Raw genomic sequence first — 19,246 nt, forward strand, 5'->3', positions numbered from 1 at the left:
TATATTTATTAGAATTGATTCTCCAAATCAGAAGTGGTGGACCGACCGACCGACAGACAGACAGACAGACAGACAGACAGACACACAGACAGACAGACAGACAGACGAGCTACTTGGTTCCACTAACATTTATGCTATGTATCCTACTGAATAATTATTATTCATTTTACATCGCTGCATTGAAAGATAGCAGAGCCTAATGTAGAAAAGAGAGGAAATGAAAGAAGTGTAAAAAGGGAAAACTCTCTTGAGTTGAACTACCACAACTAATTATCACTGTAGGCTGGAACAGATGACAAGGCGAGGTGTGCACAGTCCTCTCACTCCAACTTTAACTAGCTAACGTCCTGGCCTTCATCTAGCCAAAAGCTCAAAGTTCTTAAACTGACAGCCCAGTAATAATATAGCGAATTAGCCAAGACCAGACCACTTTCTGGATTGTTTTTACACAAATGCATGAATGCAGATTTTGAAAACAAATCTGCAGCAGGAGTTTTCTCCTGTTGTCATATCTTAGTGAGACTACACGACTGATCCAGAGCCAGAGATGGAGTCTCATTCTTTGGACTCTTCTGTGTTGTCAGGCTTCAGCCAGAACCACTGGCTGCTCTTTCTGGCTGCTTCTGAAGCTGCAGAGATCCCGACCACAGATCTATCATCCAGTGAGGAAACTACGAGTGGATTTGCCTACAAATCCACAGCACCCAGCTCCCACAAAGCTTCCTCCAGTACACACTGTAATTCTTCTCTGACCAAAGCACAAGCCTCGACTCCACTTCGTCTTAATTCACCTGGAATAAAAGAAAAGTCCACAGCATGCAAAGTTTCCACAAGATTAAACAAAAAGGCTACCAAAATAAAAGTATACTGTCACCTGTAGTAAAGTGGACCTAATGTGTCAGTTCCTCGACCGATAACTTGTTGTGATATTACTCTTCCATCACATTAAAATAGCTCCAATCTGACAATATTATACTGATCCACTGGTGGAAGAAGTATTTAATTATTAAACGTAGTAAGTAAAAGTAGTGATACCACACTATAGAAATACTGAATTACAATTAAAAGTCCTGCATTCAAAATTTCACTTAAGTAAAAGTACAATAGTATTATCAGAAAAATGTACTCAAAGTATCAAAAGTATAGTTAGTAGAAGTAAAAGTATTCGTTTGTCCCCGTCTCTGTCAGTGTTCGCTCATTACCGGACCATTATTATTGATTAACACTCATTTTAAATGCTTTATATATGATCACATGTTTGTTTGTTAATTCTTAATCTGAAAAGTAACTAAAGCTGTCAAATAAATGTAGCGGAGTAATATTTGCTTCTGAAATGTAGTGGAGACAGAATATAAATGGCATCAGTCAGCGCTCCCTCCACTGACTCCAGCTTGTGCAGAACGCTGCAGCCTGAATAGGCCTTTTTCACAGCAGACATTTTGACTTGTCAGAGTAGGAAAAGCTCGGTGCGACTAACAAAACGTTGCATGCACCTGTGCTTTTCCCATCATGACATGTCAAAATGTCTTCTATAAAAAAAGACTTTTATCTGAGTCATCAAGAGTTATGAACATAATACCAGCGTGTTAGTCCATTTACACCGACTCCCTCTTAGGTTTGATACTGATTTTAAAATTCTGTTGATTACTTTTGAGGCATAAAACGGCCATTCCTCCAATGCGCTTTGATCAAACATTAATATTATCAGTTTTTAAGGAAGATACGGATGTTGAGATATTTGGGAAAAAATAAGATAATTTCTAATTAACTGAACAAGAGAAACTGGAACAGCTTTACAAAACTTAATTTGAGGATGAAGTTCAGATGAGATGGGAACTGGCCAGAATTATCCGTCTGTAATAAATGCAGTTCACCTGTGAACCTGCGGTGTCGCTGCTGAGCTGGAAAAAAAAAGCAGCAACCCGGAAGCTGATGGCCCAACGGTCTCGCGATGTTTTTTGTTTTCATTGATTTGAAACATGGCGTCTGAAGGAGCGGCGGGCAGCGCTGCTACAACCGAGCCGGAGATCGGAGAGGGGTATGTCTCCTTCATGCAGAATATCTTTTATTGTTACAAACGTGCAGGCCACGATTCTGATTATCTGTGAAGATAAAACCACAGATACGCTCTTTCTAAGCCATTAACGCTGTTAGCAACCTGGCTAGCTAACGTTAGCGCTCCACACACTCACCGAGTGAACCATGTAACGGTACAGCTTCGCTGCTCTTTGTGAAGATAAAACATCCCTACACCAAAATATCTGACAGTCTATCGTAGAAAAGGTTTCAGTCGTAGTCATCTGGACACTGTTTTCAGAATCAAGACGTTTCGGCTCCCATCCGGAAGTCATTCTCAATTGTGAAAAAATTGGACGGGAACTGGAAATTTAAACTACTCTGAGTTACATAAGCCCTGCCTCAGGAAGGAATCTGCCTGAGTATCTGTTAATAGCTAGTTTCACCTGAAACTGACCTAATAGTTTCAAGATGGCCCAGTAATCAGTAATCAGGCCTATTGTTCTCTGGCTGCATCTACTTCATCACTGCTAAGTGCCTGATTAGCATGTGATAGGCGTGACCAAGGTGATAATACACTCTGATAGACTTTGGGCAGATTAAATCTCAGACCACCATTTCTGTTCAAAGAGGGGTTCTCTTTCTTCACAAAAATGGCTTCCTTGACGCCCCGTTCAAACCAACTCTTCTCTCTACTAAGAATCTTCACCTCGCTGTCTTCAAATGTGTGGTTTGTAGCTTTTAAATGCAAATGCACGGCGCTCTGTAATCCTGAGTTAGCGTGTCGTCTGTGCTGATAAAGTCTTCTGTGAAGTGGCTGTTTGGTTTCGCCTATGTACCGTTCTTTGCAGTTTTCCTCACTGCACTGAATGGAGTAGACAACATTGCTCTGTTTCTGTGTGGGTAACCTGTCCTTAGGGTGAACGAGTTTCTGTCTTAAAGTGTTGCCTGGTTTAAAGAAGACAGGAACATCGTGCTGTCTAAAGATCCTTTGTAGTTTTTCAGACAGTCCAGACACATAAGGAATGGAGACACCGCTTCCTTCTTGGTTCAGTTACACTTTTGTCCTGTTTTTGGCTCTTTTAACTTTGTTGATAGCCCAAGTAGGATAACCACAGGCTGAGAGTGCATTCTGGACATGCCTTTCCTCTTTCTTCTTACCCTCTGAGCCTGTGGGCACTTCTTTGGCTCTGTGCTGTAATGTCCGGATTACACCCAGCTTGTGCTGTAGTGGATGGTGTGAGTCAACGAGCAGGTATTGATCCGTATGTGTTGGTTTCCTGTACACTTCTATCTGGAGCTTTCCGTCCAACCACATCCCTACAGTGGACTACATCACAGCCACCGAAACAGCCATTAGGAAGAACAAGATGACTGAAGCAGAGGCTGCAGACCTGAGGCTACGTGTCACTGCAACATTAAAGAGTGCCAAACCACCTCCTTCCAACATTACATCCGAAGAGAGGAGGGCACTCTCAGCACTGCAGAAGGATCACAGCATAAACATTCTACCAGCAGACAAGGGTCGCTGCACTGTGATTCTGAACACAGCCGATTATGAAACCAAGGTCAACAACCTTCTTGACGACATAACCACATATCAAAAACTTAAAAGAGATCCAACCAATGGCTACAAGAAGAAGGTTATAGACTGTCTACAGAAGCTTGAGAAGGAGGAGGTGATAGACAGGCCTCTGTACTACAGACTATACCCTGGGGAAGCCATTCCATGCATCTATGGCCTTCCCAAAATTCACAAAGAGAATGTTCCACTCAGACCCATCGTGTGCAGCACAGATTCCATCACATACAACATAGCCAAACATTTGACTACAATCTTGGCTCCGTTGGTGGGGAACACAGTACATCATGTGGAAAACACACAGAAATTTGTGGACAAAGTGAAACATCTCCAGTTGGACCCAGATGACGTTATGGTTTCTTATGATGTAGTGTCCTTGTTCACTTGCATCCCAACCTCAGAAGCAGTGTCAGCGGTGATGAGAAGACTGCAGGAGGACCCCACCTTGCAGCAAAGGACCAAGCTTACACCTGAACACATATGTAAACTATTAGACATCTGTCTCAACACAACCTACTTCCAATTCCGGGGACACTTCTACAGACAGATTCACGGCTGTGCTATGGGCTCTCCGGTCTCTCCCATCGTGGCCAACCTGTACATGGAACAGTTTGAGAAGAAGGCATTATCCTCGTTCCCGGGCACACCACCAAGTCATTGGTACCGTTACGTGGATGACACCTTTGTGAAAATCAAGAAACAAGACTTGGAAGCGTTCTCAGAGCATATTAATACGGTGGACCCCAACATCAAGTTCACGCGTGAGGATGCAAAAGAGAACCGCTTGGCCTTTCTTGATTGTTCTACTCTCAGAGGAGAGGACGGAAAGCTCCAGATAGAAGTGTACAGGAAACCAACACATACGGATCAATACCTGCTCTTTGACTCACACCATCCACTACAGCACAAGCTGGGTGTAATCCGGACATTACAGCACAGAGCCAAAGAAGTGCCCACAGGCTCAGAGGGTAAGAAGAAAGAGGAAAGGCATGTCCAGAATGCACTCTCAGCCTGTGGTTATCCTACTTGGGCTATCAACAAAGTTAAAAGAGCCAAAAACAGGACAAAAGTGTAACTGAACCAAGAAGGAACGGTGTCTCCATTCCTTATGTGTCTGGACTGTCTGAAAAACTACAAAGGATCTTTAGACAGCACGATGTTCCTGTCTTCTTTAAACCAGGCAACACTTTAAGACAGAAACTCGTTCACCCTAAGGACAGGTTACCCACACAGAAACAGAGCAATGTTGTCTACTCCATTCAGTGCAGTGAGGAAAACTGCAAAGAACGGTACATAGGCGAAACCAAACAGCCACTTCACAGAAGACTTTATCAGCACAGACGACACGCTAACTCAGGATTACAGAGCGCCGTGCATTTGCATTTAAAAGCTACAAACCACACATTTGAAGACAGCGAGGTGAAGATTCTTAGTAGAGAGAAGAGTTGGTTTGAACGGGCGCCAAGGAAGCCATTTTTGTGAAGAAAGAGAACCCTCTTTGAACAGAAATGGTGGTCTGAGATTTAATCTGCCCAAAGTCTATCAGAGTGTATTATCACCTTGGTCACGCCTATCACATGCTAATCAGGCACTTAGCAGTGATGAAGTAGATGCAGCCAGAGAACAATAGGCCTGATTACTGATTACTGGGCCATCTTGAAACTATTAGGTCAGTTTCAGGTGAAACTAGCTATTAACAGATACTCAGGCAGATTCCTTCCTGAGGGCAGGCTTATGTAACTCAGAGTAGTTTAAATTTCCAGTTCCCGTCCAATTTTTCACAATTGAGAATGACTTCCGGATGGGAGCCGAAACGTCTTGATTCTGAAAACAGTGTCCAGATGACTACGACTGAAACCTTTTCTACGATAGAACACTCCTGGACGAATGAGGGACTACACCATCTGACAGTCTAATGTTACCTTGTCTTTCGGCAAACGTATAAAGTCTACGAAGCCTAACTTAAGACTTTGAATGAAAGTATATGTCCCTCTAATAATCATAAACCCCTAACGCCAGACTCCGTTTTAATGTCACCTTAAGCAAACAGTGTATTTTTGATGGTAGAAATAGTAACGGGAAGGCAGGTGAGCAACATACGAGTTGACAAGAGATGTGCGTCTTTATGCCGAGTTAAGGTGTGGCTTCTCAGGTTTCTAAAAACAATCTGAAATCGGTAACTAACGTGCTTTGATTATACACTTGAACGCCGGCAAATCAACTGAAAAAGTGCGTTTTTTTAGACAGAGAATGGTTAAGAAAAGATGCTACCAGGCGCTCTTTGTTTGGGGAAAAATAAGAATACTTTGTACAAGTAATGGGTGAGTAATAGATTAGTGAATTAAAGTCGGTGCAGATCATCTCCGACAAACATACTGGAAGGGTGATACCTCGGACATTATTGCACTTCTCTCATTTTTGACTGCAAAAATCCTGTTAAGTCTTTATTCTGCTCTTTGTTTCCAGATGATATGAACTCACCACCTTTTTATATACAGTTGTATGCAAAAGTTTAGGAACCCTGACAATTTCCATGATTTTCATTTATAAATATTTGGGTGTTTGGATCAGCAATTTCATTTTGATCTATCAAATAACTGAAGGACACATTAATATTTCAGTAGTGAAATGAGGTTTATTGGATTAACAGAAAATGTGCAATATGCATCAAAACGAAATTAGACAGGTGCATAAATTTGGGCACCCTTGTCATTTTGTTGATTTGAATACCTGTAACTACTTAGCACTGATTCATTGGAACACACAATTGGTTTGGTGAGCTCATTAAGCCTTGAACTTCATAGACAGGTGCATCCAATCATGAGAAAAGGTATTTAAGGTGGCCAATTGAAAGTTCTTGTTCTCTTTGACTCTCCTCTGAAGAGTGGCAACATGGGGGCCTCAAAACAACTCTCAAATGACCTGAAAAAAAGATTGTTCTACATTATGGTTTAGGGGAGGCTACAAAAGTTATCGCAGAAATATAAGCTGTCAGTGTCCACTGTGAGGAACATAGTGAGGAAATGGAGGACCACAGGCACAGTTCTTGTTAAGGCCAGAAGTGGCAGGCCACATAAAATATTGGAGAGGCAAAGGCGAAGGATGGTGAGAACGGCCGAAAACAGCCCACAGACCACCTCCAAAGACCTACAACATCAACTTGCTGCAGATGGTGTCACTGTGCATCGTTCAACAATTCAGCGCACTTTGCACAAGGAGAAGCTGTATGGGAGAGTGATGCGAAGAAGCCTTTTCTGCACACACGCCACAAACGGAGTCGCTTGAGGTATGCAAACACACATTTGGACGAGCCAGCTTCATTTTGGAATAAGGTGCTGTGGACTGATGAAACAAAGATTGAGTTATTTGGTCATAACAAGGGGCGTTATGCATGGCGGCAAAGAACACAACGTTCCAAGAAAAACACTTGCTACCCACAGTAAAATTTGGTGGAGGTTCCATCATGCTGTGGGGTTGTGTGGCCAGTGCCGGTACTGGGAATCTGGTTAAAGTTGAGGGTCGCATGGATTCCACTCAATATCAGCAGATTCTTGAGAATAATGTTGAGGAATCAGTCACAAGTATCCACAGCCACCAAACAGCCATTAGGAAGAACAAGATGACTGAAGCAGAGGCTGCAGACCTGAGGCTACGTGTCACTGCAACATTAAAGAGTGCCAAACCACCTCCTTCCAACATTACATCCGAAGAGAGGAGGGCACTCTCAGCACTGCAGAAGGATCACAGCATAAACATTCTACCAGCAGACAAGCTGCACTGTGATTCTGAACACAGCCGATTATGAAACCAAGGTCAACAACCTTCTTGACGACATAACCACATATCAAAAACTTAAAAGAGATCCAACCAATGGCTACAAGAAGAAGGTTATAGACTGTCTACAGAAGCTTGAGAAGGAGGAGGTGATAGACAGGCCTCTGTACTACAGACTATACCCTGGGAAGCCATTCCATGCATCTATGGCCTTCCCAAAATTCACAAAGAGAATGTTCCACTCAGACCCATCGTGTGCAGCACAGATTCCATCACATACAACATAGCCAAACATTTGACTACAATCTTGGCTCCGTTGGTGGGGAACACAGTACATCATGTGGAAAACACACAGAAATTTGTGGACAAAGTGAAACATCTCCAGTTGGACCCAGATGACGTTATGGTTTCTTATGATGTAGTGTCCTTGTTCACTTGCATCCCAACCTCAGAAGCAGTGTCAGCGGTGATGAGAAGACTGCAGGAGGACCCCACCTTGCAGCAAAGGACCAAGCTTACACCTGAACACATATGTAAACTATTAGACATCTGTCTCAACACAACCTACTTCCAATTCCGGGACACTTCTACAGACAGATTCACGGCTGTGCTATGGGCTCTCCGGTCTCTCCCATCGTGGCCAACCTGTACATGGAACAGTTTGAGAAGAAGGCATTATCTCCTGCTCCGGGCACACCACCAAGTCATTGGTACCGTTACGTGGATGACACCTTTGTGAAAATCAAGAAACAAGACTTGGAAGCGTTCTCAGAGCATATTAATACGGTGGACCCCAACATCAAGTTCACGCGTGAGGATGCAAAAGAGAACCGCTTGGCCTTTCTTGATTGTTCTACTCTCAGAGGAGAGGACGGAAAGCTCCAGATAGAAGTGTACAGGAAACCAACACATACGGATCAATACCTGCTCTTTGACTCACACCATCCACTACAGCACAAGCTGGGTGTAATCCGGACATTACAGCACAGAGCCAAAGAAGTGCCCACAGGCTCAGAGGGTAAGAAGAAAGAGGAAAGGCATGTCCAGAATGCACTCTCAGCCTGTGGTTATCCTACTTGGGCTATCAACAAAGTTAAAAGAGCCAAAAACAGGACAAAAGTGTAACTGAACCAAGAAGGAAACGTGTCTCCATTCCTTATGTGTCTGGACTGTCTGAAAAACTACAAAGGATCTTTAGACAGCACGATGTTCCTGTCTTCTTTAAACCAGGCAACACTTTAAGACAGAAACTCGTTCACCCTAAGGACAGGTTACCCACACAGAAACAGAGCAATGTTGTCTACTCCATTCAGTGCAGTGAGGAAAACTGCAAAGAACGGTACATAGGCGAAACCAAACAGCCACTTCACAGAAGACTTTATCAGCACAGACGACACGCTAACTCAGGATTACAGAGCGCGTGCATTTGCATTTAAAAGCTACAAACCACACATTTGAAGACAGCGGTGAAGATTCTTAGTAGAGAGAAGAGTTGGTTTGAGCGGGCGTCAAAGGAAGCCATTTTTGTGAAGAAAGAGAACCCTCTTTGAACAGAAATGGTGGTCTGAGATTTAATCTGCCCAAAGTCTATCAGAGTGTATTATCACCTTGGTCACGCCTATCACATGCTAATCAGGCACTTAGCAGTGATGAAGTAGATGCAGCCAGAGAACAATAGGCCTGATTACTGATTACTGGGCCATCTTGAAACTATTAGGTCAGTTTCAGGTGAAACTAGCTATTAACAGATACTCAGGCAGATTCCTTCCTGAGGGCAGGGCTTATGTAACTCAGAGTAGTTTAAATTTCCAGTTCCCGTCCAATTTTTTCACAATTGAGAATGACTTCGGATGGGAGCAAACGTCTTTGATTCTGAAAACAGTGTCCAGATGACTCACGACTGAAACCTTTTCTACGATAGAACACTCCTGGACGAATGAGGACTACACCATCTGACAGTCTAATGTTACCTTGTCTTTCGGCAAAAGCGTATAAAGTCTCACGAAGCCTAACTTAAGACTTTGAATGAAAGTATATGTCCTCTCTAATAATCATAAACCCCTAACGCCAGACTCCGTTTTAATGTCACCTTAAGCAAACAGTGTATTTTTGATGGTAGAAATAGTAACGGGAAGGCAGGTGAGCAACATACGAGTTGACAAGAGATGTGCGTATTTATGCCGAGTTAAGGTGTGGCTTCTCAGGTTTCTAAAAAACAATCTGAAATCGGTAACTAACGTGCTTTGATTATACACTTGAACGTCGGCAAATCAACTGAAAAAGTGCGTTTTTTTTAGACAGAGAATGGTTAAGAAAAGATGCTACCAGGGCGCCTCTTTGTTTGGGGAAAAATAAGAATACTTTGTACAAGTAATGGGTGAGTAATAGATTAGTGAATTAAAGTCGGTGCAGATCCTCTCCGACAAACATACTGGAAGGGTGATACCTCGGACATTATTGCACTTCTCTCATTTTTGACTGCAAAAATCCTGTTAAGTCTTTATTCTGCTCTTTGTTTCCAGATGATATGAACTCACCACCTTTTTATATACAGTTGTATGCAAAAGTTTAGGAACCCCTGACAATTTCCATGATTTTCATTTATAAATATTTGGGTGTTTGGATCAGCAATTTCATTTTGATCTATCAAATAACTGAAGGACACAGTAATATTTCAGTAGTGAAATGAGATTTATTGGATTAACAGAAAATGTGCAATATGCATCAAAACGAAATTAAACAGGTGCATACATTTGGGCACCCTTGTCATTTTGTTGATTTGAATACCTGTAACTACTTAGCACTGATTAATTGGAACACACAATTGGTTTGGTGAGCTCATTAAGCCTTGAACTTCATAGACAGGTGCATCCAATCATGAGAAAAGGTATTTAAGGTGGCCAATTGAAAGTTGTTGTTCTCTTTGACTCTCCTCTGAAGAGTGGCAACATGGGGGCCTCAAAACAACTCTCAAATGACCTGAAAAAAAGATTGTTCTACATTCTGGTTTAGGGGAGGCTACAAAAGTTATCGCAGAAATATAAGCTGTCAGTGTCCACTGTGAGGAACATAGTGAGGAAATGGAGGACCACAGGCACAGTTCTTGTTAAGGCCAGAAGTGGCAGGCCACATAAAATATTGGAGAGGCAAAGGCGAAGGATGGTGAGAACGGTCGAAAACAGCCCACAGACCACCTCCAAAGACCTACAACATCAACTTGCTGCAGATGGTGTCACTGTGCATCGTTCAACAATTCAGCGCACTTTGCACAAGGAGAAGCTGTATGGGAGAGTGATGATGAAAGAAGCCTTTTCTGCACACACGCCACAAACGGAGTCGCTTGAGGTATGCAAACACACATTTGGACAAGCCAGCTTCATTTTGGAATAAGGTGCTGTGGACTGATGAAACAAAGATTGAGTTATTTGGTCATAACAAGGGGCGTTATGCATGGCGGCAAAAGAACACAACGTTCCAAGAAAAACACTTGCTACCCACAGTAAAATTTGGTGGAGGTTCCATCATGCTGTGGGGTTGTGTGGCCAGTGCCGGTACTGGGAATCTGGTTAAAGTTGAGGGTCGCATGGATTCCACTCAATATCAGCAGATTCTTGAGAATAATGTTGAGGAATCAGTCACAAAGTTGAAGTTACGCCGGGCTGGATATTTCAACAAGACAACGACCCAAAACACTGCTCAAAATCTACTCTGGCCTTTATGCAGAGGAACAAGTACAATGTTCTGGAAAGGCCATCCCAGTCCCCAGACCTGAATATCATTGAACATCTGTGGGGTGATTTGAAGCGGGCTGTCCATGCTCGGCAACCATCAAACCTAACTGAACTGGAGATGTTTTGTAAGGAGGAATGGTCCAAAATCCATTCATCCAGAATCCAGACACTCATTACAGGCTATAGGAAGCGTCTAGAGGCTGTTATTTCTACTAAAGGAGGCTCTATTAGATTTTTCTGTTGGGGTGCCCCAATTTGCACCTGTCTAATTTCGTTTTGATGCATATTGCACATTTTCTGTTAATCCAATAAATCTCATTTCACTACTGAAATATTACTGTGTCCATGAAAATCATGGAAATTGTCAGGGGTTCCTAAACTTTTGCATACAACTGTAGCTGGGTAGATATTTATTCATCTGATTAATCTTTCCTTTGACTCTCAGAGATGCTGCATTTGGGGAACTACCCACCAGCATGGATACTGAATCATCGAACGGCAAAGAGGGAATGGTAATGTGGTTAGATATTATTATTATTATTATTATTATTATTATTATTATAATAACTTTGTTTTTACTTTGTGGGTTTTCTTCTAAATGTCAATGGAGCTAACTTGTTTTTTTATTGCATGCTGTCCACGGCTTTGCTATAATTTATGATACACAAGCTGTTTTTATAAGCAGATTTTGTTTCTCCCAGGAAACAGCCGGTGAAGGCTCTGAGGCTGCTGATGCTCTCACTGGATCCGGAGATGAGGAGAGTGGGAGGCAGCTGGGAGAGGTGGAGCTGCAGTGTGCCTTGTGTATGAAGTGGTTCACCGCAGACACATTTGGCATCACACCGCGTATGTATAGACATTTGTTTGATGGTCAGTGAAATATCAGCAGTTATGTGACTACACAGTACTGAGAGTTTTCATGATGCAATCTTTTACCCTTCTCATTCTCTACAGGACCTGTCTTCCCTTTATGACGAATTATGTGTTTCACTGCAACGTGTGCCATCACAGCGGCAACACATACTTCCTCAGGAAACAAGCAAGTAGGTGTTCTGTGTCTCACGAACGACCTGGAATTAACACAACAGTGGATTTAAGCTTTGTTATACTTTGTTATAATCTTTCACAAACCAATGTTACTTTTTGTGTTTTAGACCTGAAGGAGATGTGTCTCACAGCCCTGGCAAACCTGACATGGCGGTCCAGAACACAAGACGAGCACCCAAAGACAATGTTCTCCAAAGACAAGGTGTGCATAACGTGTTGGTGCTGATGCGGGCCTCTAAGCCTCTCGTCCATGAGGAGATGCACGCTTCCTTCTGCTTCTAAAAAATAATAAAAACAGTTAGGAGTGTGTCTCCTGATGTAGTTGTGAATACTTTACCACTTATGGAAATATTTGTCTGTTTGTCATTTCTCTCTGCAGGACATCATACCATTCATTGACAAGTACTGGGAGTGCATGACAACGCGTCAGAGACCGGGGAAGCTCACCTGGCCCAACAACATAGTGAAGACAATGGTAATGTTGTGGTGAATAGTGGAGAAACGCAGTCCGATACACACAGAATTTAGGAAAACCGGTCTATGTGGAGGCAGCCAGTGGGAACGAATGTTGTGTCTCACCCCTCCCAGCAAGTCGCCACCCTGCATTGAATCTCCACTTACTGCTGTTTAGGTTTTTGATCACTTTTTAAGGAGGAAATCCCTACATGGATCAAAATAATATGGTTTTATTACTGTAATTATCTAGTAATAGTACTTTTGTTTATTTCCCAGAGTAAAGAACGAGATGTTTTCCTGGTGAAGGAACACCCTGACCCTGGCAGTAAAGACCCAGAGGAGGAGTACCCCAAATTTGGCCTGTTGGACCAGGTATACTCCTCCCAGCTGCTGTACAGTGTGTAGCACATATGGAAGGCTTGGGCTGCAGAAACCGAACAATGCTTGTTTACATCTAAAGTATAATTTCAGTTGCCGTTACTCTTCTGTAGGACCTGGGAAACATTGGACCCTCGTATGATACACAGAAACAGACCACTGCTGCTCCCACTGCCGGAGGGCTGAATGGTAAGGATATAAAACACTACAACATCTAAACTATACTTTACAAGATAAATACATTTGACCTTTAACACAGAAACGTAAGTTGCACCTTTTGACATTCTGTATCAAGGGTGGGGGTGTGGGGGTGGGGGGTTTGTTTCACATCATTGGCCAGTATAAACTCCCCAAAATTGAGAGTAAGAGCACGTTGAATGTGATGACCATGGTGATTTTGTGCATTGTGTTCCAGGTGGATCTACTTTCTCAGGTGAATATGTGGTATTTTGGCATCTGGAGCTGATCAGTGTGTTTTTGTCTTGTAACCCTCTGGATAGAAGTTGGCCCTGAGGTTCCAATCAGACTTCAGTTTGCCCAAACTGATCCTCAATAAGCATCTTGTGGGCAACTTCATCCACGTCCAGTTGTATCCTCCCTGTCTGCTCTCTGCATCTGTTTGGTCCCCCCCCCCCAAAAAAAAACAGCTTTGCCCCCTTTGATCGGTGAACATATCTTCCTCGTCTCTGGCTTGCTGCTAATGGGCTCTGAAAGCCCTAAAAATCTCCTCACTGAAATGACACCCTGCCCTCCATAACACAACATATGTGAGAGTAGAGTGCCATTTTTGATTTGCCATTGGCTTTCATCCAATGCTAATTAGCCTCATCCTCTCTTCCCTCTCCTCCGTTTGTAATTTATGGGTCAGACCATTAGCCACATACTCATTAATTCTGGTAAAATTAAATTATATTAGATGTGAGTTTGAAGGTAAAAGTGCGAAACGTCTCCTGAGACTTCGCTGTGTAGCTGTTTGTGTTTTTGAAGATTATGAAGGATTTAAAAATCACCAGGAATCCCGTTTTGAAAATAACTTTACATGGTGTTAATGTAAAGTTTAAAGGGGATCCTTATTATGTGCAGACATTACAGGAAGTCAGCCATGTCAGTTCAACCTTTAGTTCAGTAACCACAGACTGTCCCAGAAATATATGGAACTACTTTCTTTTCCACAAGAATATGTTTTGTGGAATAGAATATCTGAACTAGCTGACTCTATATGGTTTTACATACAAAATAGAGAAAATTGAAGAATTTTGCTTCTGGCTTGGCTATTGTGCAGCCAGTGCTTTGCTCTCTGAGTCGCCGGTAACCGGGTACCAATTGATTTAGCCCGTTTTTTGTATGAAGAAGTAACTGCATTTCTTCTTAGAACCTACTTACTTCATATGCACAATGATTAATGTTCCATCTAACCAGTGTTATTCCTGGGAGGAAGAAGAAGTAGTAGATGAGTAAATCGCATCATCGTCTGGCTCCCTAAAGTTAGTGCTTCTTAGCGAGAGAACGATGTGGGTCACGTTGAAGAGGCATTATAAGAGGCTGATAGTGTTTGGAAAATGCCATGTGAACTAATTCCTGCCTTTTTGTGCCTGCTGTTTCCCTGTGTACACCAAACGCCTAATAACCTGCTTTCACTTTGTGTGTGTGTGTGTGTGTGTGCTCGGTGGCAGTCTTGGCATTGTTGGTGTGACAGATTATGAAAAGACGGTTAATATTAAAGACATTAAAGTGTATCTGAACTGGTAGTAAGTTTACTCACAGTCTAAAATGGTGTGACTGACCTGTAGTCAGGACTGGCATTTATTCATTTCCACAGAGTGTGTTCAGTGGTCCTCTGTCCTCTCCCTGAATTCAGTGTTTCTAAAGCTGGACTCCGGAGACCAGTGTCGGGAGTACTGCTGGTCTTATTATGCTGTTATTAAGTACATCTAGCTAAAACTACTGCAGTCTAATGCAACAGTCCTCCAGAATGACCACGAAGGTGAGGTTGGATTTAATGCAGGGCTGTTGTGTTAGACTGCGTTGATTTTGTAGGTGTTTCCGATAAACTGGCAACTGAGTGTAAATTGCCTTTGCCACTGACTGTGTGTGTGTGTGCGCATGTGTGCGTGCATTTCTTTATGTTCAGGCGTACAATCTGTCTTGTGTTTTTGAAGGTGCTTTGGCCCCTGGTCCAGGAAAAGGAAGAGGGGCCAAACGTAAACAGCAGCAGCAACAGGAGGGCACTGCTGCAGGAGCCACTAAGAGAACCCGAAGGTATAAGAACTGTCAATGAACACACACACACACACACACACACCTGGGCACATCACAGACCCTAAGCATGTGTTTGTGATGCAAACTGAGATGAGCCATCTTGTTTCCTGTTGCTGTTTAACTGAGCTACAGTAACGTTACCTTTGTCCAAAGTGAACGAACTTGGCGGCAGCGGCGGCCCGGTGATGCGTCACTCACTGAAGTTCACTGCCATTGATTCTCTATGGGAAGTGAGCTATTGGCTTCTCAAGGCATTGTAGCCATCAGCACATCTAAACAGCCGCTCCTATTGTGTTCTATGTAAAATCTCGCACGCCGGTGTGTAGGTGGCGTGTTGACGCACGTTGGCGCTCCAGAACAGCAGCAGTTTCATCTAATTCGCTCCCTGACGGACGCATTTCGGTTACTGTGCTCTGTTTGTTCTGCAGCGCGTCCGATGTGTGATACTGTTAGATTAGACGCTGTGTGTTTGCCAGTGGAGTTTCAGAGCCAGGCGTCCTTCAGTGCAGCAGAGAAATAGAGAAGTGGTGAAGGAAGAAGAAGAGTCCAGAAAAAGGCACCTGTACTTGAGTTTGCAGGCCTGCACGGGGGAATAAGAAAGATCTGACTTTGCATACAAAGATAAAACTTGTTAATAGGAACAATTTATTTTTGGTTTTGGTCTTTTATATCAACAAAGTTGCTCAGCAGACTTGTACTTCTCTTCCTCCGTCCTTGCAGCGACCCTCTGTTCTCGGCCCAGCGCCTGCCTCCTCACGGTTACCCACTAGAGCACCCCTTTAATAAAGATGGGTACCGCTACATCCTGGCAGAACCAGATCCTCACGCTCCAGACCCGGAGAAGCTCGAACTGGACTGCTGGGCGGGCAAACCCATACCTGGTGATCTGTACAGGGCCTGTCTGTATGAGAGGGTGCTGCTGGCCTTACATGACAGAGGTACTCAGAAGTCCAAGCACATTCTTAGAAAAAGTGGTTTAACCTTGAATAATACTTTATCTGTCAAGTCATGTTTATTTGATGTGTACAAAACTAATATACGTTCATGTTGCAGCGCCTCAGCTGAAGATCTCTGACGACCGCCTGACGGTGACCGGGGAGAAGGGCTACTCCATGGTGCGAGCCTCCCATGGTGTCCGGAAGGGCGCCTGGTACTTTGAGGTTTCTGTTGAAGACATGCCTCCAGAGACTGCAGCCAGGCTCGGCTGGTCTCAACCACTCGGTCAGCAGTTCTTCACTCTCATGCAAACCTCTTTACATTTACTGTAGAGCAGACGTACATGAAAGGAAGTTGCAACTGCACTAACAATGCATTCAAAGTCCGGTTACATAAATCAGCTGTAGACGTGCTCCGACAACAGTAACAGCTCAGTTCACATTCAGTGTACTCTACTGCATTTACAGTGACGATAGAAATAGTAATGAACTTTCTCACATGGGAAAACTCAGACGAGGCAGCCTCGTTAAAGATATCAGGATACTTGTGGATGTTTTTAGTTTTGAAAAAGATTTTAATGGTAAGAGGAATTTACAGAACAGGATGACACAGGATCGGACTTTCCTTTCTGTCCAGTCCCAGTTTATACTTCCTCTGCGTCCTGGTTGGTGACTTTTGTCATAACTCACTCGTCCCGTCACTTTTATTCTCAGTTTATTTCAGGAATCAGGAATAAATACGAGATAGATTGTAGACCGAGATTCTGCATATGACCTCTCTGCCCTGTACTAACCTCAGTATGTGTTTAATGTTGTCTTAACACAAGCAGCCACACGAGTACTTTTTCAAAATAAAATCCATTCTAAATTTAGAAAAGCTTCCTGATTTAGGAAATGAAAAATCTTTGATCAAAGAGTAAGACAGGAATCTGACCAAACATTCAGTTGACACAATAGAGACACATTCAGGATCAATACTCAGCTCTATTGACACTGTTGAAATGGCTGCAGCATCAGATGAAATATGACTATAAGTAGAGACGCACAATATATTGATGGCTGATATTTTATTGGCTGATAAAAGAGAAAATGTAATTATTGTTATTGTTCCGATAATGGAATTCCAGCTGTTTGGTTATGCAGTGTTCGGCTGTGGATGAAGGATGCCTTTCAGAAACTGGTTCTGAATGTGGATTTCTTCTCCTGTGTGTACTGAAGGTGACCGAGATCCTGAGTCCAGCTAAACATAGATGTTCCTGAAAACGACACACTTGTTATTTATTCTAAGGGATAAAGAGGGCGGTCTGTCTGAGTGGACGCAGCATTATTCTTTTGTTAGAATAAGTCTTGAAATGTCAAAACATCTTTTTCCCTTTTTTATATTGCAGGCAACCTGCAGGCACCTCTGGGTTACGACAAGTTCAGCTACTCGTGGCGCAGCAAGAAGGGCACGCGGTTTCACCAGTCGATAGGAAAGCATTATTCCTCGGGCTACGGTCAGGGAGACACGCTGGGCTTCTTCATAGAGCTGCCTGACGCCACAGAGACTGCCAAGGCTCTGCCTGATACATACAAGGACAAGGTAACACCGGAGACACGGTGACAACTGCACCGACTGAACACACGTCGCTCTGACATCTGTTCTTAAATCTGCTTTCTTTTCAGGCGCTAATTAAGTTCAAGAGCTACCTCTACTTTGAGGAAAAGGACTATGTAGACAAAGCAGAGAAAAGCCTCAAGTCGATGAGCCCCAGCAGGGTGAGAAACCCTCTGCAACATAAAGTCCAGTTAGGAAACCCAGCACTGTTTGCTGCTGTTAACTTGTGGATCCTGTTTTGCAGATGATATTCTATAAAAATGGAGTGAACCAAGGTGTTGCCTTTGAAAACCTGTTTGAAGGCATGTACTTCCCTGCTATCTCACTCTACAAGAGCTGCACGGTCAGTACGCATGTTGTGTTGGTGATTCTTCTGCTTTCTTAGTTTTAGTTTTGGTTTTTGTTTGCTAAGCTTTACTCTTTACTCTCTTTTCAGGTGTCAGTCAATTTTGGTCCACATTTCAAACACCCTCCAAAGGATGTGAAGTACCAGCCGGTGAGAGCTTCTGTAAAGACTCGCATCCTTTCCCATATTACAAACCGCACACTAACCCCCCCTGAGCTTTGATCAATCTTCTGTGCTTGTTTTGTTCCACGTCAGATGAGCGACATGGGCTGGGGAGCTGTGATCGAACACACGCTGGCTGATATGCTGTACCACGTGGAGACGGACGTGGACGGACGACGCAGCCCTCCGTGGGAAGGATGAAGGCGGCTTGACCTCAGTACGCACACACCCCCAGTCAAAACATTGTCCCACCTTCAGACAGTAAAATCAAAGCACCACACGCTGCAGTAAACTGTGGCTCAATGTTAACTCTTACCATGTTAGTTTTGGACAGGAAGTTAAAACCTAATAAATCTGTTGTGAAAATGATTCCACCAAGCTAATAATGGATGGCTGCATATCATCACATATGAGATTCCACACTGAACATTTGGCAACTAAATCAACTTCTTTTTGGTGCTCTGCTTTAAAATATGTATATTTTGAAGTTCATGTTATGCTGTAGAGAAATCTCACTGGGTGCCATGTTGAACCTCTGATGTTCTGCATCACTTCGTTTCGCTCAGTCACTCTGTAGACGAGAGTTGACTCTGCAGTCTTTAGTGTATTCAGTCTTTTTGCTAATTTTATTTGTTTTACAATGTGTGTCAGTTATTTACTGTTTTATACTCTGGGTTAAATAAAAAATGCTACATGGACAAAGTTGAACTCATTAATGAAATCTGGATTTCAAAGAATCATCTGACATTAAGCCAGTGATTCCAGACCGTTTAAAATTAAGTAGGGCTGCAATTAACGATTGTTTTCATTATTGATTAATCTGTTGATTATTTTCTCAATTAAAAGATTAATTTGTTTGCTCTATAAAATATTAAAAATGTTCATCACAAGTCCAAGGTGATGTCTCTGAATGTTTCGTTGGAGCAACAATCCAAAGATATTTACTTTGGTATCGTGCACTCA

The 19,246-nt window shown here is 42.9% G+C and overlaps 1 protein-coding gene across 2 annotated transcripts; it reads left to right on the forward strand.

The window, feature by feature from the left end:
• The first annotated feature begins 1,905 nt into the window (after window positions 1-1,905).
• ash2l (ash2 like, histone lysine methyltransferase complex subunit) lies at window positions 1,906-19,179 on the forward strand. Of its 2 annotated transcripts, XM_044174316.1 has the most exons (17): window positions 1,906-2,038; window positions 11,549-11,615; window positions 11,805-11,949; window positions 12,058-12,146; window positions 12,258-12,352; window positions 12,530-12,625; window positions 12,883-12,978; window positions 13,098-13,173; window positions 13,400-13,417; window positions 15,144-15,243; window positions 15,964-16,181; window positions 16,297-16,464; window positions 17,567-17,760; window positions 17,844-17,936; window positions 18,020-18,118; window positions 18,212-18,271; window positions 18,377-19,179. In XM_044174316.1, the coding sequence occupies exons 4-17, from the start codon at window positions 12,074-12,076 to the stop codon at window positions 18,482-18,484; spliced, it is 1,494 nt and encodes a 497-aa protein (XP_044030251.1). In that variant the 5' UTR covers window positions 1,906-2,038; window positions 11,549-11,615; window positions 11,805-11,949; window positions 12,058-12,073; the 3' UTR covers window positions 18,485-19,179. The 2 variants fall into 2 exon arrangements, with proteins under 2 accessions (XP_044030251.1, XP_044030252.1); XM_044174317.1 differs by lacking the exon at window positions 13,400-13,417 and having other exon boundaries at window positions 1,907-2,038.
• Window positions 19,180-19,246: the final 67 nt, after the last annotated feature.

The sequence above is a fragment of the Siniperca chuatsi genome, linkage group LG18 (genome assembly GCF_020085105.1).
Source record: "Siniperca chuatsi isolate FFG_IHB_CAS linkage group LG18, ASM2008510v1, whole genome shotgun sequence".
In the NCBI taxonomy this organism is placed as follows: domain Eukaryota; kingdom Metazoa; phylum Chordata; class Actinopteri; order Centrarchiformes; family Sinipercidae; genus Siniperca; species Siniperca chuatsi.